The sequence below is a fragment of the Equus asinus genome, chromosome 3, assembly GCF_041296235.1.
Source record: "Equus asinus isolate D_3611 breed Donkey chromosome 3, EquAss-T2T_v2, whole genome shotgun sequence".
Lineage (NCBI taxonomy): Eukaryota > Metazoa > Chordata > Mammalia > Perissodactyla > Equidae > Equus > Equus asinus.
In genome coordinates this window covers 43,556,343-43,581,912 of record NC_091792.1, presented here as the reverse complement: position 1 = coordinate 43,581,912, position 25,570 = coordinate 43,556,343, and the positions used below count along the sequence as shown (strand labels likewise).

The 25,570-nt window shown below is 32.8% G+C and overlaps 1 protein-coding gene across 2 annotated transcripts in view; it reads left to right on the top strand.

Moving 5' to 3' along the window:
* Nucleotides 1–25,570, top strand: part of PDGFC (platelet derived growth factor C) — a 208,513-nt gene that overhangs the window by 97,138 nt on the left and 85,805 nt on the right. For both annotated transcript variants that reach the window (XM_070504953.1, XM_014844069.3), the window contains exon 2: nucleotides 18,434–18,629. In XM_070504953.1, coding sequence (XP_070361054.1) covers nucleotides 18,434–18,629 — 196 coding nt within the window. The remainder of the gene's footprint in view (nucleotides 1–18,433; nucleotides 18,630–25,570) is intronic.

The window sequence follows — 25,570 nt, the reverse complement described above, 5'->3', positions numbered from 1 at the left end:
GACAAAAACATTTCTTTAAGTTCACTTCAGCCTTGTGCTTTTATAACAGTATGGACTATTGTCTGTCTTGAAACACTTTAAACTTTAATTCTAATGAAATTACTCTGGGTGAGATAAATGGGTAGGAGTTGGGAGGAGAGGAAAAAAAAATATCCTATTAAGGTAAAATAAGAGGAAAAAAGACGTTAAAGTATAATAAATGTGTGGAATGGAGTAAAGAGAAGAAGAAATAGGGAGAGGCATGAAAAGGGGAAGTAAGTCAATCATTTTTGTTTCATAGACTCACCTAATTTATTACTGGCTCCTGGCTGTGTTTCCAGTCCTTTTGGTATCCTCTTGATAGATAAGAGGGTTACAAAATCGTAGAACAGTTAAAACAAACAGTCTGACTGTTATTGTATAGTTACATTTAAAGCATATCATTAGATAAATATGAATTTATTAATTTAACAAATATGTATTGTGTGCCTCCTGAGGGCAATGTATTATTCTAGTTGCTAAGAATGCAGGAATAAACAGTACAGACAAGATCTCTGCTTTCGAGGAACTTATCTTCTGGAAGGGACAGAAGGGCCCTAAAGCAAACATGTTACATAAGATGATTTCAAAGAGTTGTAAGTATAAAGAAAAACTTTAAAGTGATATGATGACGAATCCATGGTAAATATAATGAAAAAGCTATCCTATTCATAACAGCTACAAAATTGCTACCTTTTAACTCATCCAATGAAATGTGTGCAAGATCTTTGTAAAGATAATTAAAACTTTATTGAAATAGTAGCTGCAAAACTGTTAAAGGCTGTGAATGTGACTTAAACTAGCGTGGTAGTTCTCGTGGTGATGGGTGAGGGAACCAAGATTGAGAAAATTTTAACATTTTGACATTCTTGAGGAATATAGCAGGGGTTACTTTTTCCACCATGCATTTGTTTTTATTTCATACGCTTAGGCTTTGGGATGTTGTCACAAATCTGATATTGGCATTTCCTAGTTGACAGAGGCCCGGGGGTTGCCATTGCTCATTGTTATGGACAAGTTTTTACTAGTTCCCTTTATTTTCAGTAGCTGTCTTTGGAGTTGTTCAAATAGTCTTAAAAAGAAAAAATACATAAAACATAAATAAATGGACAGAAAAATGCCACGTTTATCGGTGGGACAATTTAATATTACAGTTATGTAAAGTATTCTCAAATAATTTTATAAATTAAACATAATTTCAGTGAAATTCTTATAGAATTTCATGGAACTTGATCAACTAATCTGAAAACTGATGTGGAATACTGAAGGGCTATGAGTAGTCAAGGGATTAAAGCTTGTTATAAAGACAGTAAGTAGACGGTGTTTTTGTTCAAGGATAGGCAAATAGTACAATGTAAAAGAACAAAAAGACCAGAAATTGATTTACATACGTATAGTAAATCGATATATGGAGCAGAGAATGGGGGAAGTCTGAGCTATGTAACATGAGATGTTTAGAATATTGGCCATCCAACTGGGAAAATATATAACATTAAACAGGACTCGTGCTATAAACAAAAATATATATTTTGAAACATTTAGGGGTGAAATATAAAATATCTTTTTGACAGTATAAGGTATAGTTTCTTAAATAAGACACAAGACTCACAATTTGACTGTTAAAATTAAACTTTTGTGTATGACAAAAACCACACCGAAGTTTAAAAAATAAAAAATAAATCAAAACCAGCCTTCCTCTCAATTTTGTTCACTTAAAAATTTATTCTAATGCTAGATAGAGAAAGACAATCTCTGTATGACTCCACTCAAATGTGGAAGTTAAATGTGTAGACAAAGAGAACAGGTTAGTGGTTACCAGGGGAAAGGGGGGGTGGGGGGTGGGCACAAAGAGTGAAGGGGTGCACCTGCAATGTGATTGACAAACAATAATCTACAACTGAAATTTCGCAAGGTTGTAAACTATCATAATCTTAATAAAAAGGAAAAAAAATTACTCTAATAAAAGCAGACATGAATATGCATATTGAGTGAAATATGTTTAATTTCTAAATTTATTCCTTGAGGAGTTATGAGATTATCAGTATTCATTTTAACATAGAAAATTTGTTTCACATACAGAAATATCCTAGTAGGACACAAATATACTGTTGCTTGGGGTGAAAAAACTGTTGAGTCAAAGGACTGGATAACTGAACCTTTATTAAAGAAAAGGAAGATTGCCTTATGAGCAAATTGAATAATTCATATTGAAGACAGTTGCAAAACAACGATTACCAATATGTATTAAGCATTAACCATGTGGTAGGCCAGGTTTTATTTAAAATTCATCTCGATCATATTGAATTGAATTGACCATGTAACATCGTAAACAAAAGTTAAAGTGAAAAATGATGAGATTTTTGAGGCTAACTGGCTGGTGAAATGGTGATTCCATTAATACATGTTAGGAAATAAGGTAGAAGAGCAACTAGACCTCACAAACGATCGTGAGTTTGGAGTAGGATATATTGATTATAAAATCAGTCTCTGAAAATGTGTGTATTGCTTACTTTTTTAGTTGTACTGAAAAAAATAGTATGCTTCTAATTCTGGAGAGTTGTTTTCCGTATCCTTTTTCATTTTTCTTGGGTGTTTTTGTTCATTTTAAAGCATTATCAGATTGATTCTCTACCAGATGCACTGACCTATCCTTTGTATTTTCAATGCCGGTGACAGATAATCCTTAAATAGGAATGGTTGCACAGGAATAATTTTTAGAACAATTTGTTTTCACAGTACTGAAAACTTTATTTGACTTTAAAATAACCTAGGAAAGATTTAGTTTCCAGCTCAACAATTATTTTTACGTTAGATAAAAAAAAGAAAAATGTCATTTGAAGTTCCAAAGTACTTCCCTGTGTTTTTAGTGACAGGTATGACTGTTACGAAATCTTTTACATGCATGACATTCATAGTATTTAATATATTGCCCTTTTTTCCCCACAAAATATTCATTTCGTTTCCTCACATGACCTTACTTTTGTCAGTGAATCAAGTGATTTGGTCTTTTTTGCTTGAATCCAACTTTCATATTTTTCTTTTACACTTATATAGATTCTTAGCACTCCCATGAATTCTTTTTGTATTTTGAGTTTATGGTTTTAATTTTAGGAACTCTGTTTAATGTAGAAAAATATTAAAACTAGCTATAATCACATACTTGTGAACAGCAAGAGAGAGGAATCACTTAAAATGTGAACCTCATGAAGTTGTGTTGAATATTTTTCAATTCTCTAACCCCTCTCTAAATAATTTGCCGCTTTTCTTAAGGTAACAGCAGGATGTGGGAGAGCTGATCATTAAATTCAGTTGAATTGATAGATAAGTAGCTTGGCCTTGGCCATGATGTTAAACACAGTTCCTTTCCACCACCTTCTAACACCCAGATCAACACCAATCGCTACCACCTCTTGAAGCAAAGTGAAATCTTAAAGATTGCGAATATGGAGACTTACTATATGTCTTTAAAAGTCACTTAGTTCAAGAGGTAGACGTGTCACCTAGCCTTATTGCTTAGAGCTTTGTAGCTAACTCTTGAATATGTAGCAGTGAGCCAGGATTCCAGGGCAGCAGCCTGGCTCCACGTCATGTACTTTAACTCAGGGCAATATTTAGGCATAGTTCTGAAATATAATTCTACTCAGAATATGTTCTGCACATGATTTAATAAAATTTCAGCTTAATATGCATGCTAAAGTATTTTATTCTTGAATAAAAGATGAACTTTGTGGGTAAAGAAATATATATATTTTAATTACAATTTAACCCCTTTATAGGACTTTTATTATATTGGCCTTTTTATACTATACTCTACTGGTGTACTATACTTTTTATGGAGAGGGAGTAAATGAAAAGTAAAAAAGAGATCACAGTTACTGTCTTCCCTATCCCACTTATACTCTTCAGTAATAAGCAGAGAAGTGATGATGTTTCCAGATCATTATATGAGCCTGAAGGATGATTAGAAATGTACTTAGTGTACACTATTTTACTATAAATTTTCTGTACTGTTCTCAATAAACCACTAAAGGAGAGCAACTATTTACTGTACAATTTTCAAAAAAAATTTTTAGTTAATATTGAGTGAAAAATTCCGTTGCTTATATACAATTTAAAATATTTAGTATTATCTTTTTAAATGTTCTTTAGTCTCATTTATGTAATATAAAGTCTGGTGAAAGATTTTAATTATATTACTGAAACTTCTTTATGAACCAAAAAAATAACAGCATATTCAATCCTTGTTTCACTACTTTTCAACCTGACTGAACAGGCCTTTTTGCTATTAAAAAAAAAAAGTAGAGGAAAATTTTAATATTGTCTTAAGTATCTTCTGAAAATGAATCACTCTCAGTTCAGTCACAAAAGTACTAGGATCAAATTGGATGCATTTTATTCGATCTGACCCACCTTCATGGCTCAGGACAACCACTGCCATCTTAAAACACGTGAACTCCTGCTACTTCTCACCCTGAGGGTACCATTTACGGTTGCCATAAGAGCAAAGGGTTTTGTTATCAATCTGTTCCTGCAATTTGAAGCATCTTCTCTGGCAGGGTCTACATTTGTCAGTACTTTTTTGCTTCTCTGTTCATGGTGTCTTTATCCAGTTAGAAGTTCTCTCATTGGTAAAGTGGTGGTGATAGAGTCTCCCTCACAGTATTACTCTAAGATAGCTCATGGGAATGCCCAACAGTTTCTAACCTACTCTTGGGGCTCAAAAAATTGAAACTGCTCTTGTCATTCCACTTAAAAACTCTTATAGTAAATAAGTCTTTCTCATTGAAACATGAGCGCAGTTAAATTATCTGCTATATTCTTTTATATATACATTTCTTGATAACGAATCTTTAAATTTTCTCTGGAAAAGATCATTATTTTAGTGAACTTAAAGAATTCTTAGATTGTTCTGAATTACACATTGTAGATATATTTTTCCGGAAAATATTTTAGATACTTTTATAAGTTGCTGTGGAAGTCTATGAAATACTGTCACTATCTTTGTGTAAAAACGTGCTATATCTATAATACTTATGTATAATATATATTATTTATATTATATATTACATATATGTATAACATATATATATTTATATATATTATGTATATATATGTGTATATCTTTTTTCAACTGACTCCAAAACTCAAGCTAGCCTTTCAGAATCCATTTCTTTCTTAATCCCTGATTGCTAAATTGGTTACTCTCTTCCGCTGATATATTTGACCGCAATGCATTTTTTACCCATCTGATCCTAGAGTGAAGAATTCATTGTTTTGCTTTATAATGGACAAGTTATTTCCTAGGAAAGTGCTCTTAACCTCAATTTCATGGATAAAAGGATTCATAGATAGTTTCTAGGGGCCAGATGAAGACTCTGAAATTGTATGCTACTGTGTGAAAACTATGAGAGTGTGCATTCAGATATATAATTTTCTGGCTTGAGCATCCATACCTTTCATCAGATTCTCAAAACTTTCTCAAGCCATTGGTTTAGAAGGATAAAGAAAAAAATAGCTCTTGTTTTTATACTTTGTTCAGAAGTTTAACATACTTGAGGAATTCTGAAACCTAGTTTTATAATTGGAGCAATTATAAAGGAACAGAGGATTATAGACATTTAGCAAATCATGTCAAGCTTTGTTTTTGTCTCAGAAACTTCCTACATTATTATTTTCTTCTGTCTAGATCATCCTGCTGGCATGCTCTTTATCATAATGGTACTACTGTATTATTCCACTATACCATAATACTTACAATCTTTTCTAAATATTACCTATTCTACCTGTCATCTGGCACAAAAAAATTAAAGCATAAGGCGATGTTGGAATTCTGGTAAGAAATGGAATTTTGAAGAGAAAAAATCTCAAATTTGTCATTGCTTATTATATATGTGTTTTTCCAAAGTCTGGACAAGAGAATGAGGATTATCTTTTTTTAAAACAGATGCTCACTTTTTTTTTTAAGATTTTTATTTTTTTCATTTTTCTCCCCAAAGCCCCCTAGTACATAGTTGTATATTCTTCGTTGTGGGTCCTCCTAGTTGTGGCATGTGGGACGCTGCCTCAGCGTGGTTTGATGAGCAGTGCCGTGTCCGCACCCAGGATTCGAACCGATGAAACACCGGGCCGCCTGTAGTGGAGCGCGCGGACTTAACCACTGGGCCACAGGGCCAGCCCCAAAACAGATGCTCACTTTTGATTTCAGAAAGGAAAAATAATTTCTTCCCTGAATATAATGCTTTTTAGATGAAATTTGCAGTTGTTGGAAGTTTTGTTTTAGAGAGCTCATAAATCATGATGAAGTAATTCCAAACATGAATTTAATATAACTCTAATCAATAGAAACATATTTGATGACATGGCAGTAGGTTGCTGGTGTCTTTTCACATAATGTGAGGGGTTTTGGTCAATTCTTCTTAAGCCAGTGATCTTTAGAAAGTAATGATAGACCAGGAATCAACCCATATGTCAACCTTTTTATCTACTAAATTTTCTTTGTAAATGTTTGCGAGTGAAACATGAGCTTTATTCCTAGGCACTTCATCCAGTCAACAAATATTTATTAAGTGTGTATTATATTTTAGGCACTGTGCTATGTTTTAGGTGATACAATAGTAAAAAACAAACAAAACAAAAACCTAGGCAAAATCCATGATCTTTTAGAGTTTGTTAATTAAATTACACGCAGATGTTTTAAAAACTAAATATTCGAGTAAGTAAATGAATATGTATATGAGACTTTCATCCATTGTGAAGGATAAGCAGTTTTCACTTTTAGTACAGTTTCATTTTTTCCATATTTTTTAGCCCTAATGATTAAGCACATTTTCAATGATCTCTCATCTTCTCTAAATTAATATGGAATTTATCATTTTTTAAGGCGTACCAAATCCTTGAAGAATGTTTACGATTAAAAGTAGAATTATCGTCAACCCTATTGTTCTAAGCAGTGGAATGAAGCCAGAATCCAGCAAATCAGTAATAATTAGTAAAAAGGTCTCCTGCTTTATTGCTAGTATTGGAAACACCTCACAAATAATCCCACTAAAAAGCAGTTAAACAGAAACAGTTATTAGGATTGTTGTTTCTGTTGCTGTTGTTGTTTTAACCTACCTTGAAATAAAGTATGTAAATGTAATCGATTTTACCAAGTTTATGAAAACAAAGAGAAAGTTCTATACAGTGGGGTAAGTTGAGTAAGGATGCTAACAGGAAAATAGACGCTTAAGAATTGATTACACAGATGTCCAGGTTGAAAGATTTCCTGGAGTTGTGTGATGTAGTGGAAAGAGAATAGAATTGAGACTCAAAAGATCTGGATTGAAGGTTAACCTTGTCATTTGTCATTAGGGTAACCATATGTCCAAGTTTCCTGGGGACCATCATGGTTTATGCCTGTTGTTCTGACACAATTAATAATGCCACCCTCCTTCATTGTTAAGAATGTATTGGTTTGGACAAGAAATTTTATGGTTGATTTACTTGTGGCAACCAGCTCTATTTCACAATAATAAAGTTTGCATGACACATTTGATTTTTAAGATTGTTGTGATAACCAGAATAATCTTATGTATAGGAAAATATTTTGTAATCTGGAAATCATTATAAGAACTATAAAGTGGTATACAAATATTAGTGTATTCATTTGGACAGAGTGATTAAGATGACTGTAAATAAAAGAAGGTAGTTTTATTTTAATATAATTTAATTTTAATTCTTGAACAAGTTGGTATTTCTCTTGTTTGAGTAGTACTGTCATGCCCTATTTTTCCAAGGTGCGTTGTGTTGAAATCAAGTCACAGACTGTGACTACAAGGAATATTGAAGCTTGGACTTTCTTTGTGATAAGAATAAGGGATATAATTAAAATTTCAACAGGTTTCCTAAACTGAGTGAGAAAAATGGTACTAATTATTTCATGATTTTATCAGTATTCAATTCAATTTTAAATGTTCTTATAGTTTGCTTCTTTACCATCTTCAAGAGGTACTTATGTGTCTTTCTATTAGCTTTGGAAAATGATAATTTTATTATTTTCATAAGCCATTATTACTAATCACAAATTTTAATGCTTCTCCCTATGAATTTGATCTTCAGTGAGCAATTTCTCAAAGAAAAGCATTTTCATGCGGCTCTACTCCTGAACCCTGTTTTATTTCAGATGATCCACTTAATCTCTATAAAATGGCTGCACTGTAGCTTTTTGAATTTCTTCCCAAGAAGCTGGCAGAGGACTTGTGTTAATTTGAAACAAAGGAAAACCAGTTTTTACCAATAGCAAATGAGTTTCCAACAACTTCAAGGTCCTTTTATCAGTAGGAAGAAGAAACTAATTCTGCCTAAATCTGAGAAGCTGTTAACTGAACGTCATGTGGACTACAGAAACTTGGCAAGCAGGAGTCAGCTCACCATATGGAACTTTTAAAAATATAGTTTCTGGGACAAGATGTTTGGGGATGATAATTACTACTTCACAGGGTTGTTAAAAACATTAAATAGATAATGTATATGAAAACATCTGGCTAGTAACCTGCAATTTTGAGTAGGTAGTCAATAGATATTTGTTGAGTAAATGAGCAAGATCTGGCAAGACTGAAGAGTCAAGGGAATATATCCTACAAAATAATGCTCTTTCTTTTATTTTTTTCTATGCCAGCCAAGACCCTCTCCCTTAAAGATTGGTACAAATGACCATGAATAAAAGTTCATTTGACTGACTCAGATAATCATTTTTACAAGCTTTATGTGTCTTTTCAATCATTCAAATTTTTTCTTACTTCCAAAATCTGAAATTGAAGATTCTGAACCACCTAGATTAGGATTTGAGGTCACCAAAAGACTCAATTTTACTATCTCCATCTACTGGCAGGGAGGAACTATACCCAAGCATCTGGACTGGCATAGAAAAGAGGAGAAAGAACATTTAAAAGGTAAGCAAAACATATATTTTTATTTACTCTGAATTTTTAAACTCTTCTGATACACTCTAATATACTCTCCCATAATTAAGGTTGATGTAATGAGTCATATTAAAGAAGAGAATTTGTTTAGGTGGTGTAATATTCTTATCTGATTCTTCAACATGAACAAGTGTAGACTTGTATGCCTTTCTTTCGTAATGGGAGTCTTTTCTATGCTTTCACTTCTACATTTCTATCTAGTTGTTCCAACACTCCAGTGCTGTTTTCATATTCCTAATAATCTTTAACTGCAGCGTGCTTACTGAAATGTCTCTATTCTCATTTCCATATTCTCTGATATGTTAAAGATAATTTCCCCTGGCAGATTATTTTGACTGTTATGGTGTAGACAGAGTAGGAGTATCTCTCTCCAAGTGTAATAATTGATTATTCTGGTATTTCTTAGACCTTTTTCCCATCCTTCATTTATAGTATTTTCTTTTAGCAGAAAGTACGGAGTAAAAGTTTCTTGTTAATAAATGAGTAAAAGTCTTAAGACCTATTTCAGTCTGTATTTTTTTATTTTGGCATTTTGCTTCCCCATCAGAAATCTTTTGTTTGGTTGACTTGGTTGACTTTTAGCCAGAATATGACATCACAATCAAATTTTGAACTATGATAACTGCTATTAAAATAAAAATTTTGATAGTTTGTGTGGTTGTGCAGAAATAGATCTCTGTAAATTTAAGTGACGTATTTTAAATGATTCGTATAGTTGTTCTTCAGGCTTATGTTATGCATATCTTTCTTTTAAAGGCCCTATCTCAACTTGAGAATAGGAGTAATATCCATTTGCCAAGATAATTAGTATTGTTACGCTTGCTGTAATTAAGTATAATTTGTACTTTTTTTCCTGTTAGCTTTCTCCTGCTCTCCCTCAGCCCTTGGGCATTTTTTTTCCATCTCTTTGCTCCATTTTTTTGGACAGTGTTCTATTTCTTTCAGAAGAGGAAAGGATAGATTTATAGGGAACCTGGGTGAGAGTTTTTAAACATCAAAATTGGATTTCATGGGCAAGAATTTTCAAGGAAATGCTCTCTTCAAACAAGTCTGTTCACTTGCTGGGAGGTCATGAATGCAGCTGGTCCGTTTGCTGGCTGGGGGATTACAGTCATATAAACAGTGCAAATACCATAAAGAAGGACTCTCAAATCTTATTGTGGCTTCTGACAGTGTCCAGTCTGACAGACATATCCTCAAAGTCTTCACTGAGATCAGAAGATAGGGAAGTGGGTATTTTTGGATGATATTGAAGGAACTGGTGAATAATGAGGTGTTGGAGGATAATCTCTCGTCACAAATGAAACTTCTGGTGAAATTTGTAAAGTCCAATTCAGTCCCTATTTTGAATTTTTATTCAAAATCTATATGTTCTTGAATCTGTTCCATCCTTTGTTTCAGCTCCTCTTTTTAGACCTCTTGCCTCTGGATCTTTGGTTTGATTTTAAAACTATTGTCTTAAAGCCAGCTTTTGCTGAAGAATTCAGCTAACCGATCTATTCAAACCAGTTCTGGAATGAAATATAACTTAACATCTTCATGTTTACGCTCAGTCATTCTTCTATAATAGACAAGATAGATGATAAAATAATGGAAGGTGAGATTAAAAAGCTTGGCATGATTAGGAATTCTCATCATCGTTATTAAAAATGTCTTTGATTTGAGATATAAAATTTAAGCAACTGATTTTCCCACCACAATTATGTATTGTATTATTAATATATGGCTTCCATTTCTTTTAAAAGCCTCACATTTATATTTTATTCATATCTTAACATCACTTTAAGATTGGCAAGAGTTGTTGAGAGTCGAGTGTGTGGTGGGAAGTGATGTTTTCCAGCAGAGCAGAATGGTTAGAACTTTCGTGAACATAAATTCGTTTAAACTTAGCCTGTGAGGGGCAATCATGTCCCAGTATAATTGCTCTTCATTTATTCCTGATATCATTATGTGGAATTACTCCTAAAACTAAAGATCTTGCTACAATTATAACTTAGAACTGTCAAATATTCCTAATGACAATGCAAACACTTTATCACTTACTGACAGCATGTAATAACATTTAAAACATAAGATAAGAGGACATGATTTGTATAAAAGTGACCAAATTTATTATTTTTCCTGTCTTTGAATATTATACATAAGAAATTCATAGGCTCATTGTGTACAAATTACATGCATCCACCTTTGAACATGAAATGCTAAATATAAGTAGGGAGCAGTAAAATCTCATTTTTTTAGCATTAATGATTGCTGAATATATTAAGACTGAAATAAATATATTCTGATTTTGTTGTTTCTTAGGAATCATTTATTTTATCTAATTCAGAGTTTAAAATTAAATTTTAAATATTCACTAAAGGCCTGAAATAATGGCCTTATTTGCATTTTTTCTGTGAAAGAGTAAGTTTGTATTGATTACTTTTTCGTTATTATTTGCCCTGAAGAATTTTAAACATCTTCCCATCAAAATGTCAGTACTATATCTAGGCACTGTGTGCTCACAAGGAAATAGGTAGCTGCATTCCATATTTGAACTTGCTGGTAAACTTCAATCTGAATGTTGTAAATTATATGTCCAGTGCAGATGGAAACTGACCGATATTGAGTTTCCAAAACAGATGAGGTGCTTTATTGAACGTATTTTCTCCTAAATCAGCTTATTTGTTTGTTTAAAGTTATATAATATGAATTTGTGCTTAATCGCATTAGCCAGTTTTTGTCATAATAATATTTCATGTAAATGTATTTTGCTGATTAAAATATTTCAGAGCTCCTAATATTTTATGTAAACTTTCTTCATTGAATAATAGTATTAGTTCAACAAGAGAGTTGATTAAATGTTGCAAAAATGAAATCAATAGTGAATCTTTAAAGTGAATTTTTTTTTATATAATGTGAATTACTCCCAGTTTATCTCTATTCTACATTCTGCTTTTGACCTCTTTGTGGTGTATAAAGAAATGCACAATTTACCACAGAATAAAAAATAATAGCATCACCTAAACATGTTTCACTATAGTGGTGTGTGCAATTTTGTGTGTAGACCATTATGTTCATTACTAATTGGTGTGTGGTAGAGGCTTTAAGGAGAGTCTGTGTTTATATACGTGGAAGCATAATAGGTAAGAAGATTATGTCAGTTTGTCTTCCATAATTGAGCCTTCATTTAAAAATGTTATAGCTCATTGTATGAAACCAAAATAGGTTATTTCTACCATTACCTTAAGGCTAAAGTACCATGATGTCAAATCTTTACCATTTCTATATCTCATGCCTCAATACCAGAAGAATTTTACAGACCTTACTTGCTGTATCCTTTCTGATGCTGATTTGGATATTTTAGAACATGAAAAGGGAACACTAATAATAATCACCCCAGGATGACCAGCCTAAACCAAGGTCACCCCAGGCAATGGCAAAACATTCACTATAATGATTTTGGTTGTATGTATAAAAAATATTAACTCAAATTGGCTTAAATAGTAAAAGTGATTTATTTAGTCATGCATCTGAGAAGCCCAGAGATGGGATGAATTTATTGTGTGGTTTGAGCTGGGATCTAGCTCCATTTTTGTGTACCACCATGTATCTGCCTACTTCTGTGCATTAACTTTTTCATCAGACTGGATTCTATTATGACAGCTGAATAGTAGTTCTGGACCATATTTCTGTACTCAAAATGGTCTAATTCCCAACTGTTGAAAAAAAAAAGCCATTGGATTGACTCTGATTGACCCATTAGAGCATCCATGCAGTGAGGGAAATGGACTTATCTATTGATTTTCCAGGCATACTTCTGGGTAGGGTCAATCCAGCCTTTCTTTATCCAGTGGCTGTTTCATAGTGGTGGTGGGGGATGCTGGGAAGATGCTCACTATATTAACTTACTCTCATTGTGTATGAAAGATTTGTTTTGAACTTCCTGAACAAGGGCCCCCATTTGTTACCGTTGCTCATAGTTAGGAGGCTAATGGCTGATTTCCTGGACTTCTCATTAGATAGAAAAGAATTCAAACTTTTTTAAAGATAGTGTCAGATCTAGGAAATGGCAAAATTTCTACAAAGTTCTCCTTTTCCTGCTTCTTTAATTAACCAAAAACTTGAAATCACTGCCTAAAAGTCACTGCTTCTTGCTTAATCAGTTTGATCTTTGTGAAATTGGAATCCTTATACATATTGACCAATTTTGCATTGTCTTACATAGCAGTGTCCTTTTTGCTGACAGAAGAAGAACTCGATACATGATAAATTTTCCTTCTCATTGTATTTGAATTAGACAGAATATGATGGACAAAGTTTCTCCTTCATGTACATACTGATTTGTAATTATCAAGGTGGTTAATTTATACATTTATCATTTCATTTGAACTTTAAAACAGCCTGTGATTATCTCCAGTTTATAAAAAATAAACTTCAATATCAAGTGTCTTGCCTAAAATAAATTTTATCATTAATTGATTCGTATTTCAGAGTTAAGATAAAATAACTACAATTGTGGCATTCTCAGTGTGGTAAAATTATAGAACATGTTTTATTTTTTAGAAATAAGCAAGCATATTAAGAAAATGGCAAATCTCAATAATGAGTACTCTAAGACCTATCACCTTCAGCTGAAATATATATGTAAGTTATAATAGATGAACTTTGAGTAAGATATCAAATATGAATTAAGAGACTTTAATTTGGGAGGAGTATAAATTGTAAAATCTTCTTACCCTTATATGTACAGTGTCTGAAAACTTAGGAATGAAGGATGAAATGTTGAAGTAATATGTAAAATAGTTTTTTGTCATATTCTGGGATATCAAGTTTCTCTATACTATCAGTATGTATTAGGTAGTGCCATGTACCAGGGACCGTGCTAGATAATGGTTATGGACTTCAAGAAAAATAGTTTTGCCTTCTAGGAATTCATACTATGGTAGAAAAGAAAATTAGTTCAACTCATACATTATGATTAAAATATGCAGTCCTAACGGAATAGACAATGAGAATGAAGAATTACATTCTAAAAGAGGTAACGTCTGAAGTGGGTTTCACTAGTTGAATATTAGTTTACTAGTATACCTAGTCTAGGAATGATACTAAGCTGTAGTCCTAGGAGTTGTCACATTAAGAGGATAAGGCTTTGTTTTGTTTTTGGTGTCCCAAACCCCTGGTCCAGTACATGAAACATGATAGGTTCTCAATATATGGTTTTTGACTATTCATTCCCTTGAGGAATAAAATGATTATCTTCTGGGATAAATGCAAGAACTTCAATTGGGTTTATTTTAAATAATTACATTTGTTTGAATGGCTTGCTTAATGTAGCAGTCTCTTATCTTTTCCTAGTGAATATTTATTCTTGCACTTTGTAAACAGTTGAGGTAGACAACACTAATGTTGATTGACCTTTTATTTTGCTGCTGTTTTAAAGGCATCTGAAACAGTAGATGGAGCCAATGATAAAACAAAAACTAGAGTCTTAGTTCTCTGTATATTATTGTACTTTTGTATTAATAGTCAGAATTTAAAATATTAAGCATGAAAATGAGTATTTCTATATAGTTTGGAATTTATGGAGAGAGAACTGTTTGTGCTGTGGGGTTCAAGTATATCTTCTCGCTAGAGAATTAAGATTAGTGAGATTACTCAGGATTTTCTAGGCAAAAAGGTACCAACTCATGGAACCAGTGAAACTAGCTACATATAGACATGTATATATACACACATATACATATATATGTGTCATGTAATTTTAACCAACTTGTTAAAAGTGAAATTTGTTAATTGAGAGTTAATGCAAATGAAAGCAGAAATAGCTATATAAACAAACTGGCAAGATTAGGATAAAGGATTGTCACAGGTGAAAGAAACCATGAACAGAGCAAAGCACAAATAAGACCAGTGAATACGGATATTTTTCAAATATGAATTTGGAAATAGATGCAACTGACTATTACAGAAACACTTGTTTTTAAAACACAATTTGAAAATAATGTATGGTTGGAAGTAAACACATCAGAAATCTCACAGGACACCTGTGAAGTCTACCAGTTTACTGGTGACACATTGCCACAGGCTTGCCTGTGTGAAACAGGAACCAGCATTCTTCAGAACTCTCAAACTAGACCAAGATCGGAGACTTCTTTATACCTGGTTTTTAATCCTGCATTCTTTTCTGCTACAGTCAGCTTAAAACATTAGCATGGATGAGTTTTCTTTTTTGTGCGTTATGCATTATCCAGAAACCTTTTTTTCAGTATTATCTTTATTAATAGTACATTTTCAAGTATTGGAATTTTTATTGTTTTTATGACTCTCTTATTCCTATCCTCTTTCATTCATAATAACTATATCTCTAAGGGGACTAACAGTATGAAATCCCAGGCCAATATTTATGAAATGGCTTTGATTTTAATGCTAAGTTTATTGAATACATACAGATATATAAGATTCTATATAACTGAATTGTATGTGTATGTATATAGTCAACAATTTTACACTATTTACGTTATTAATCTCCCTTCTTTTCCTTTTCTTTTCTATTTTTCTTTCATTTTAGTTTTCAATACTTCTGCCCTAAGGGGAGTTCAGCAGGACAATGTGAAATGATTTTTAAAATTTAGTGTTTATATGTATTTTCATTTTTCATGATGAGCTATCTAAGGTGAACAAGATTTATTCTTGTTTAGGATACTTTGCAAAAGGAGTATGTTGTGAGTACTTGAGTGATTTCACTACAAACATGTGTTTTATTTCATTAGTACTTTAAGCGTACTGTCCATTGGACACAGGAAAAGGAAAAATTTAATAAAATAGTCACAAAATATGTACTTGCCTCATCCCTAAAATACTAGTAAAGGTATATGTTTGGAAAGATGAGTTTTTAAACAACAGAACTGTAAGTGCAGAGTCTTAATTTGGTAGAACTTAATGTTTGCTGCTTTCTTCTTTTTTTTTTTTTTTTGATAATAGGCCTAGTTGTCTGAGATTTACATAACACTTTGACAGTCATGTACAAACCGTATGTGTTTGGTGGCAAACCTCGTTGCATTTTGAGATGAATTTTTGGGAGCAGCAATTTAACCTAAAAGGAAATTTAGAATTCTTTTACCACAAATAAGGCCTAGATTTTCAGTCTTTAAATTATGTTTAAATGTATCTCAATGGAATTATGAATTATAAAGAAAAAAACAATGTAAACACAATTTAAGTATATACATTTTAGCCATGAGCTTTTTTGATTGAAGATGTAAAAATAGAATTCAGTTCTTTTAGTAGCCATGTAATTTTCTAGGTTGTATATGAAAGAATAAACTCTGCTGCATTTGTAGAATGCCTTAGATGATAAAAGGTATTTGTTTTGAGGCAAAATGAGGCAAATATTAAAGTTTAATAAATCTGATTAGGAAGATTAATTCATTAAAAAGAATTAGTTGCAAAAAGGAGAAGGACTCTTGATATAAACACCTCTGAAAAATGTAAATTATTGGAAGAAAATGTAGAGATTGGGGAAAATTTAGCGATTTTAACTTGTTAGATCTTTCTGTGTTCTTAGAAGATATACTGGTCCTAAATTTGCATAGAAAAGGTATTGATTATGTTAATATAACCAATAGCAGTATCAAATATTAGCACCCAGCACGAACAGAGAACATATTTCTGCATAGGTTACTTACTACTGACAACAAGTTTCGGCACTGAGAAGAATGGTGGCATTAAATTATTTATTTAATTTAAAAATCCTATGGTACTTAAAGCATATTTACTAATATTATGATATTCCCCATGATGTGCACTGTATATATTAAAAAAAATTATATTTGTCTTTACTTTGTCTTCCTAATTGTAAGTTAGACAATGTAAAATAGTGCTTACCAGACATTGTTGAAACAGCCAAGTTTAAGAGAATGAAAAAACTGCTTTAAGAATCATAACTACAACTTGTTAAAATTATTTTGGGTACTTTAACATTAAAACAGGTTATTCTTTAACCTTAATACCATTCTAACTAATGAGTGAACCTTGACATTAATTCTTAAATTCAAGACGTTTCTTAGGGCAATATTCTTAAATTGCATTTTATCAATGTGCAATAATGTGTTTTCAGTGACATAAATACTAACTGAAAATTTGCTACCATTACTGTAATTTCTGTTGAAGAATGAGGGGCTGAGGGGAGGGCTAAAAAGGTAAAGGGGCACATGGTGTAAGGTGATGGATGGCAGCTCAATTTTTGGTGGTGAACACATGCTATACGGAAGTCAAAATATAATGATGTACCTCTGAATTTATATAATGTTATCAAACAATGTTACCTCAATAAAAAGAAAATAGACATGAATAAAACAGAAAGAATGGGTGCAAAAAGAAATTCTTGCAATCCAAATAGCTTTGTGCACAATAAATATATTAGTTTTCTAGTAATATGTAAGAAATCATGAAAACTAATGAGGTATTGCTATATTTAAAATTGTTGTCCTGATATTATAAGTACAGAAAAGTTGCAAAAGAAATTAAGTGTTGGGTATTGTGCCATGCACGTTACTTCATGTGTTTAAGGTCCAGTTTAGGACTTTTAAAATATTTTCATAAAATTATTTTAGAAATTGAATAAAACATAGTTTAAAGGTTTTTTTTGTTACTGGAATTTAGCGTACTTAAATGGATTGTATTTTCATGGCCCAAAAGAGCATAACTATCTTACTTCTTATTTTTTGTGTAGATGAACAGCCACTCATTTTACAGATATCAATTATGTATTTCTTCTGATTACTAACTCCCAAGTGGGTGGGTAAAAGAACACTTTTGTCTCAGCAACACCAATTTGCCCTCCCCCTCATATCTCCCCCCAACACTCTAATCAAAAGAAAGATATTATTAACAACATATTTTAGCATTTCATAATGTAAAAGGTTGCCATGCTTAATAAACTTTGAAGCTATTTTATACTATATTTTCCTCTTAGAAAGTTAAAATTCATATTAGCATATTAAAGTCACTGAGAAGTCCTGCAACATTTCTTTCTTTTTTTTCCCCTTGCTGAGGAAGATTCTCCTTGAGCTAAAATCTATGCCAATCTTCCTGTATTTTGTACATGAGTCACTGGCACAGCATGGCCACTGACAAGTACTGTAGGTCCACATCCAGGAACTGAACCCTGGCCGCCAAAGCGGAGCATGCCAAACTTAACCACTGGTCCATTGGGGATGGCCGTGTGCAACATTTCTTATAATTTAATATCTTTTTAGAGTGCTCATAGTTCCCTTACAACAAGAAATTGAGACTGTTATTTTGATCTCATTTCTCTTTTCAAGGTCATTTAAGATTTAAGATCGTTTAGTAATTCCAGCTCACGTGAAACTTTGGAGTTGTGTTGAATACCTTTTTTCAGAAGCTATTTTGAAACCTGTGATTTTTGAAATGTCTATTCTAAATGTGTGTCTATGCCTATGTTTTTTCTTTAGGAGTACAAGATCCCCAGCATGAGAGAATTATTACTGTGTCTACTAATGGAAGTATTCACAGCCCAAGGTTTCCTCATACTTATCCAAGAAATATGGACTTGGTGTGGAGATTAGTAGCAGTAGAGGAAAATGTATGGATACAACTTACCTTTGATGAAAGATTTGGGCTTGAAGACCCAGAAGATGACATATGCAAGTAAGTTAATCATACTTGAAATTTTAACAGAGTGTAATAACTATTGTAGTCTTTCAAGTTGCTTCATTTTGAGGATGTGATTTTAAATGGCATCTTTTGTAGTTATGTTTTTCTGATGATCCGAGAAATTTCCAATCTTATTTAAGCTATGTTTCTATCTACTATTGAAAATAATTTGATGTAATTTATAGTAAAAAACACATATAGACTAAAAAAATTTTAAATAAGGAATAAAGAATAAAAAGCCAAGTAAGGAATGCAGTTGTACCAATACATCTGTTTGCAGTTGTACCAAAAAATCTGTTACCATCAGTGCTAAAATTTTTACCTTTGAGCTTCCTGATAGCCAAATCAATAAAATAAACAGTAAGCTGTTAAAAGACAAAGCAGTATGCATGGGAACATGATAGTATCCAGTATCTGGAGGTACACATATGGCTACGTACACACATGCAAGATTAAGAAGTTTGAATATTTCATCATGAAGAAGAAATACAGTTCTGAAAGCAGAATTTGAAATTTAGGCTGACATTATGGTTTGCCAGGTAGAAATTCATCATAATTCTCCTGGAAGCATTCATGGACCAAAGTCAGCTGGAGCATTTCACCCACGCAAAAGACCACCTACTGTATGTCATACAAATATTACTCTTTAAATCCTATGTGAATATACTTGTCAAGGTTGAGTGGTCTTATTGAAGATTTTTCACTTCAATGGCATTTGTATATCATGAAAATATTTTACTTGAGCTGCTTTGTAGGGTTCTTTATTTTCTCTTTGATATATAAGTTAAAAGAGAATTTTCATTTTATGGTATAATACAGATAAATATTTCAATGCAGATGAAATAAAGTTTGCACTTGCTGTCATCACAATTTGTTTCTTTAACATTTACGTAGTTAGATTTTTTAACATTTCTTCTTTCTGTGACTATGCATTTCATGTTATTTTTTTCCTTACATCTATAATCTTAGTCTTTGAGAACAGAAGCTATCCTAGCTGTATTTTAGAGACAGTGTTATTCAACCCTTCATTTTATAGACAAGGAAACAGAGGTCCAGGAAGTAAAGCGACTGCCCTAGCTCTCATTCATATTTTATACCTAAACAAATGCTAAAACAGATTTTTCTTAACAGACATTTAGGTAGTTTTTCACCACGCTATGCTACACCTCTTGTCTTCTTTTCATATACAGGATTCCATAATCTTGTCAAAAATTGTGAAGGCTTTAAGCTCTTGTCCTACTTGCAAAGTAGCAAGTTAGCCTACCAGTTTCATGGATGCTGATAGAAGACAGGAGACGCCTGGGTCAGAGACAAAGAACTGTGTGACAACAATAGCCAGAGTATTAGCGCTTCTTGTGACTCTTCCCAAGTTCCAGTTCCTACAGGTCAATACCCAGAGGGCCACATGACACCTGCACACCTAGTGGGTTGTGTTACAGGAGAGGAAGCATTATATGTGTGTGTCTTTATGTACATAGTTATGTGTGTATGTAATGTATATTAGTAGTTCAATATAAAAATTAAACCATCATCCAGCGTGCCTCCCCTAGCTACTTCACTCAACTTAAGAAAAGTGACTTCCAGTAATTCTGAAATCCCTTCGATTTGTTCCTTCCTGATTACACCTTCTTCTTTTCCCTGAAAATACAATCATCGCCGTAAGTTTTTTTCTCTTGATCTCTCTTGCTTTTCTCTATAATTTGACCACATAGATGTATTTCTCTCTGTATTATCCTATAAAAAGGAAATTATTTTCTGCCTGTTTTGAAATATATATCAATGGGATAATACTATGTGTTTACTTTTGTGACTTGATACATTTCAAAACAAGCAAAACTAAGCAATATGATATGATTCTTTAAAAGTTAGCTTATGTTGATGCAGATAGCTTAAGTTATTTGTTTTCCTTCATGTATAGTGTTCCGTTGTGTGAGTATTCAGCCTGTTTTTCTCTTCTACTTTGATGAACATTTGGCTTGTTTCTAGCTCTCCTTGTCCAAAAGTTCAAGAAAACTTTCTTGGAATTTATGTCTAAGAATGGTATTGCTGTCTTAAGATATTTATGTTTTCAACTTTAGTAGGTGGAGTTAAATTGATTTTAAAAGTGATGAATTTGTACTTCTACCAACAATATACAACAATTTCTGTTGCACCACTCTCTTCCCAACCTTTTGATTTGTCATTCTTTTAATTTTTGGTAGTATGTAAGTGTGAAATTGTACCTCAAGATTAACTTTTATTTGTTTTTCCTCATTACTAATGAGATTGAGAAATTTTCATATTATTATTGGCTACTCATATTTCCTTTCCTGTGAAATGCCTGCTCATATCTCTTGCCCAGTTTTTATTGGGCTGTTTGGCTGTTTAAATTTTGCTTTTCATACTTAAGTCCTTGACCCATCTGTAATTTATTTTTGTCTGTGGTTTGAGCTTTTTCATTAGGGTATCCAGTAATGTCACAACATCATTTATTGAATAGTCACTCTTTCCCCCAGTGATGTGCAAAACCAGCTAACTTGCAGATCTGATTTCTGTATATGATCGGGTCTGTTTCTAGACTATCTGTTCTGTTCCTTTGGTCAGCTGTGTCAATCTATATACCAAAATGACACTATCTTAATTACTGTAGCATTATAGAAGCTATGTGATAGGGAAGTCTCACCTCATTTTCTTCTTCTTTTGAAGCATCCTCACTATTTTACTTTTTAATACATTTTTAAGAAATAAGTTGTCAAGTTCTTTGCAAATTCCTGGTGTGATTTTTATTGCAGTAGATTGAAGGTATAGATCATTTTGAAGAAAATTGACATCCTTATAATAATGACTCTTCCTGTCCTTGAGAATTTTGTTTCTCCGTTTATTGGGATCTTCTTTATTGTCTATGCAGTTTTAAAATATTCTTTATATAGATGTTCTGCATCCTTATTTAGATTTACTTCTGTATTCTTTATAGACTTGCTACAATCCCTTTTTGAAAATTAATTTCTAATTGTATATTGATATATAGAAAAGCAATGGATTTTTTAGTATTGGTCTTATATCTGACAAGATGCTAAGCATTTACTTATTTTAATAATTATTCTGGGAATTATTTTGGATTTATGCAAAAAATCATAAGGTTTGTGAAAAAAAGAGTTTTCTTCCTTTCAGTTCTTTTACTCTTTATTTTCACCTCTTATTAAGCTATTGATTGTATTAGTAGGTATCTCTGTCTTCTTGCTGATTTTAGAGTTTGTTTTTTTTTTAAAACACAAACTTTAAAATTTGGAATAACTTTAGATTTATAGAAAGTTGGAAATATAGTACAGAGAGTTTCCATATACTCTTAACCAGGTTCCTCCAATGTTAGCATGTTACATAACCATGGTGTGTTTGCATAACTAAGAAATTAACATTCATACAATATTATGAACTAAACTACAGACTTTATGTAAATGTCAGCAGTTTTTCCACTTTGTGTCCCCAGCTTCTCTTTCAGGATCCTTTTCAGGATAAGCAGATTGCAATTAGTCACCACATCTCTTCAGTCTGTGACAGTTTCTCCCTTTCCTTGTCTTTCATGACCTTGACAGTTTTGAAGAATATTGGTCAGGTGTTTTGTAGAATGTCCCCTAATTTAGGTTTTTTTCAGGTGTTTTCTCCTGATTACACTGGGGTTATGGGTTTTGGGGAAGGATTCCAAAAAGGTGATATGCCTTCTTCCAGCGTATCAGAAGCTGCATACTATCCGCCTCGCTTATTAAACCTTGATCACTTTGATCACATAAGGTGAGTTTCTCCTTCAGTAAGATAAGGCATCTCGGTTTCATGTGCGATTATTGGAGGCATGCAACTAAGTCTAGCCCACGTTCAAGCAGACAGTGATTAAGTTCCACCTCCCAGAGGAAGGGAGAATATATACATATATTATTTGGAATTTTTCAGTAAAGAAAATTTGTGACTTCTCTTTTCTCCTTCCTCCCTTCCTTCCTTTTTTCCTGCACTCCTTCCTTCTTTCCTTTCTCCCTTCTTCTTCACTTTCTTTCCCTTTCTTTCTTTCTTTATCATTTATGTCAGTATAGATTCATGGGCATTTATTTTGTTCTTTGTGGTATAACCCAATGCTCTCATTATTTGCTGCTGAAATTGTTTCATCTCTGGCCACTGCCAGTAAACGGTTTGCAGTTAACATATCAATATTGAGTAGGATGATTGATGGAGATTTTTTTTTCTTTATTATTTGAAGTACTTCATTTTTACTTTGCTAAGAGGCATTTTTCCCCTTTGGGGAAAAACTTTTAGTCTTTTAATTTTTGCATTTAAAAGTAAGTTATAGATATAATGACACTTTACATCTCACTATGTATCACCTAAGTACAAGGATATTTCCTATGTAATTTCAATACTATTTTCACGTGCAGGAAATTTAACATTGGGGCTGGCCCTGTGGCCGAGTGGTTGGTGTTCTGCACGTTCTGCTTTGGAAGCCTAGGGTCATGGGTTTGGATCCAGGCACGGACCTACTTCACTTGCCAGCCCTGCTGTGGAGGTGTCCCACATGCAAATTAGAGGAAGACTGGCATGAATGTTAGCTCAGGGCTATTTTTCCTCAAGCAAAAAAGAAGGAAATTGGCAAGAGACGTTAGCTCAGGGCAAATCTTCCTCACCAAAAAAAAGAAAAAGAAAGAAAGAAAGAAAAGAAATTTAGCATTAATATGAAACTATTACTAATATATAATTGATTTTCTGTTTCCCATGATCCCAAAATGTTTTCATTCCTTTGTTTTCTTTTTCCTTATTATGTTCTGATTCAGTTATAAATCATTGATTATACATTGCATTTGGTTATTGTATCTCTTTTCTTGGCTTTCTTGACGTTGATGTTGTTGAACTGTCCAGCCCATTTGTTCTGCAGAATGTCTCTCAGTATTAATTTGTCTGAATATGTCTTCATATTTAGGTCCTGCTTAAAGATTTTAGCCAGAATGTTCTGTAGGCGACGGACACTTCTGATTGCTTGTATTGTCAGTTTATTATCAGTGACATAAGTTTGATTTCTGATACTGTTTTAGCTGCATCCTGCCAGTTTTGATAATATGGTATTTTTATTTTTGTCCATTTGAAGATTTTTATAGTATCTATTGTTTTCTTCTTTTAAACCATAGTTCACATAGAAGAATATTGTTCCTTTTCCATATAAATGTGTAAGGCTTTTTAAATGCATTTTTTATTGTAGATTTGTAAATTAATTGTATTTTAGATAAAGAATATGGCTTTTTTGTCTGTGATTGTTTGAAATTTAAAACTTGGTTTCATATTTTTAAATTGTCCAAATGTGCTTGAAAAGAAAATGTGTTCTTCAGTTGTGCAGTGCAGCAGTCTATGTATGTGTGTTACATCAATTTTTGCAATTGTGTTGATCACAACATCCGTATTTTTCCTGATTTCTTTTTCTTCTTGATATATCAATTACTGAAAGACATGTGTTAAGTTCTTCTGATGGAGAATAAATAGATTTCAGTTTCACCTTGTAGATGTCAATTTTTGCTTTATATGTTTTTAAATTATGCTGGTTGGTGCACACAAGTTCAGAGATGTGACTTTGTTTAATCTTTATTAATGTTTTGTTTTTGCTTTAAAGTATATTATGCCTAGTATTAAGAAAGCTACATTAGGTAAATGCAGTTATTATTTGCATGGCATTCTTCCTATTCTTTTCCTTTCAACTTTCCTATGTCCTCCTTTGTGCATGTGCGTGCATGTTAGCATTTGTGGCTACATGTGTTTTGGTTGTCTCATGTGAAAGGAACATGAGTAGCATTAAAAAGAAAAATTCAGTGAAACAGTCTGTATGTGTTCACTTAGGAATTTAATGTAGTACACTGATTCTTATTATACATATTTTAGATTCTGTGCTACTATTTTGTACAATCTATGTGTACTCGTTTTTCTGTTTCTTTGGTTTCCTTTGTTGCATTCCTTTAGTTTATCTTCTCTTTCCATTTTTCTTTTCTACGAATTTCTATACATCAAGTTGTGTTTTTAAAAGGCTACCTTAGAAAGGTGTTTTTAACTTAATATCTAAAGTTCATCAATATTTACCTTCCTTCTCAAAATCTAAAATTACCTGAGAGCATGTTAACTACTGTGGAGTGCTGACTCCCCAGATATCACCACACTATGTTGATAAGACAGAGCTGAATTTATTGCTTACCATGGTGACAGAGAAGATCACCTTGACAGCTTTAATGGTGTCTGGGAAGGAGTAGCAAAACAAGATTTTGTTGTGGATTTGAAGTTTGGTTTAAAATGAATCTCACCTGGGCCAGCCTGGTGGCATAGTGGTTAAATTCGCATGCTCCACTTTGGTGGCCTGGGGTCTGTGGGTTTGGATCCCAGGTGCAGACCTACACACTGCTTATCAAGCGGTGCTGTGGCAGCGTCCCATATACAAAATAGAGGAAGATTGGCACAGACGTTAGCTCAGGGACAATCTTCCTCACCAAAAAAATAAAAAAATAAAATGGATCTTCCCATGTGGAGACTTGCTTAGGATTGGCTAAGGCTCAGGATGTAATAGTTTAGAATTGGTGGAAACAAGGCAAGGGTTTTCAGGCTACAGGTTCAGCAGTGTTAGGCTGTAAACGGTGCTTTCAGTTGAAGGAGTTAATGGTTCTTTTGGGAAATTTCTGCAATGAACAGTAGTTATTTGCCTGGGCAATAATAAAGACGATAAAATAGTTATATCATGTTACTGTAAACAGTTAACTGGGTGGGGTAGGTGGTTTCGTCCTTATTGTCCCAACTGGTTTGGTTCTCGCTACAGTTACTCACGCTCCTGATTGGTATGTGGTCGATACTGAGGATTTTAGTTTAATATTCTTTAATTTCACAAGTAAGATGTTATTTTTATTACTTTGTAAAATCAGTGTTTCTTTAGCTATGCCTATGTGTCT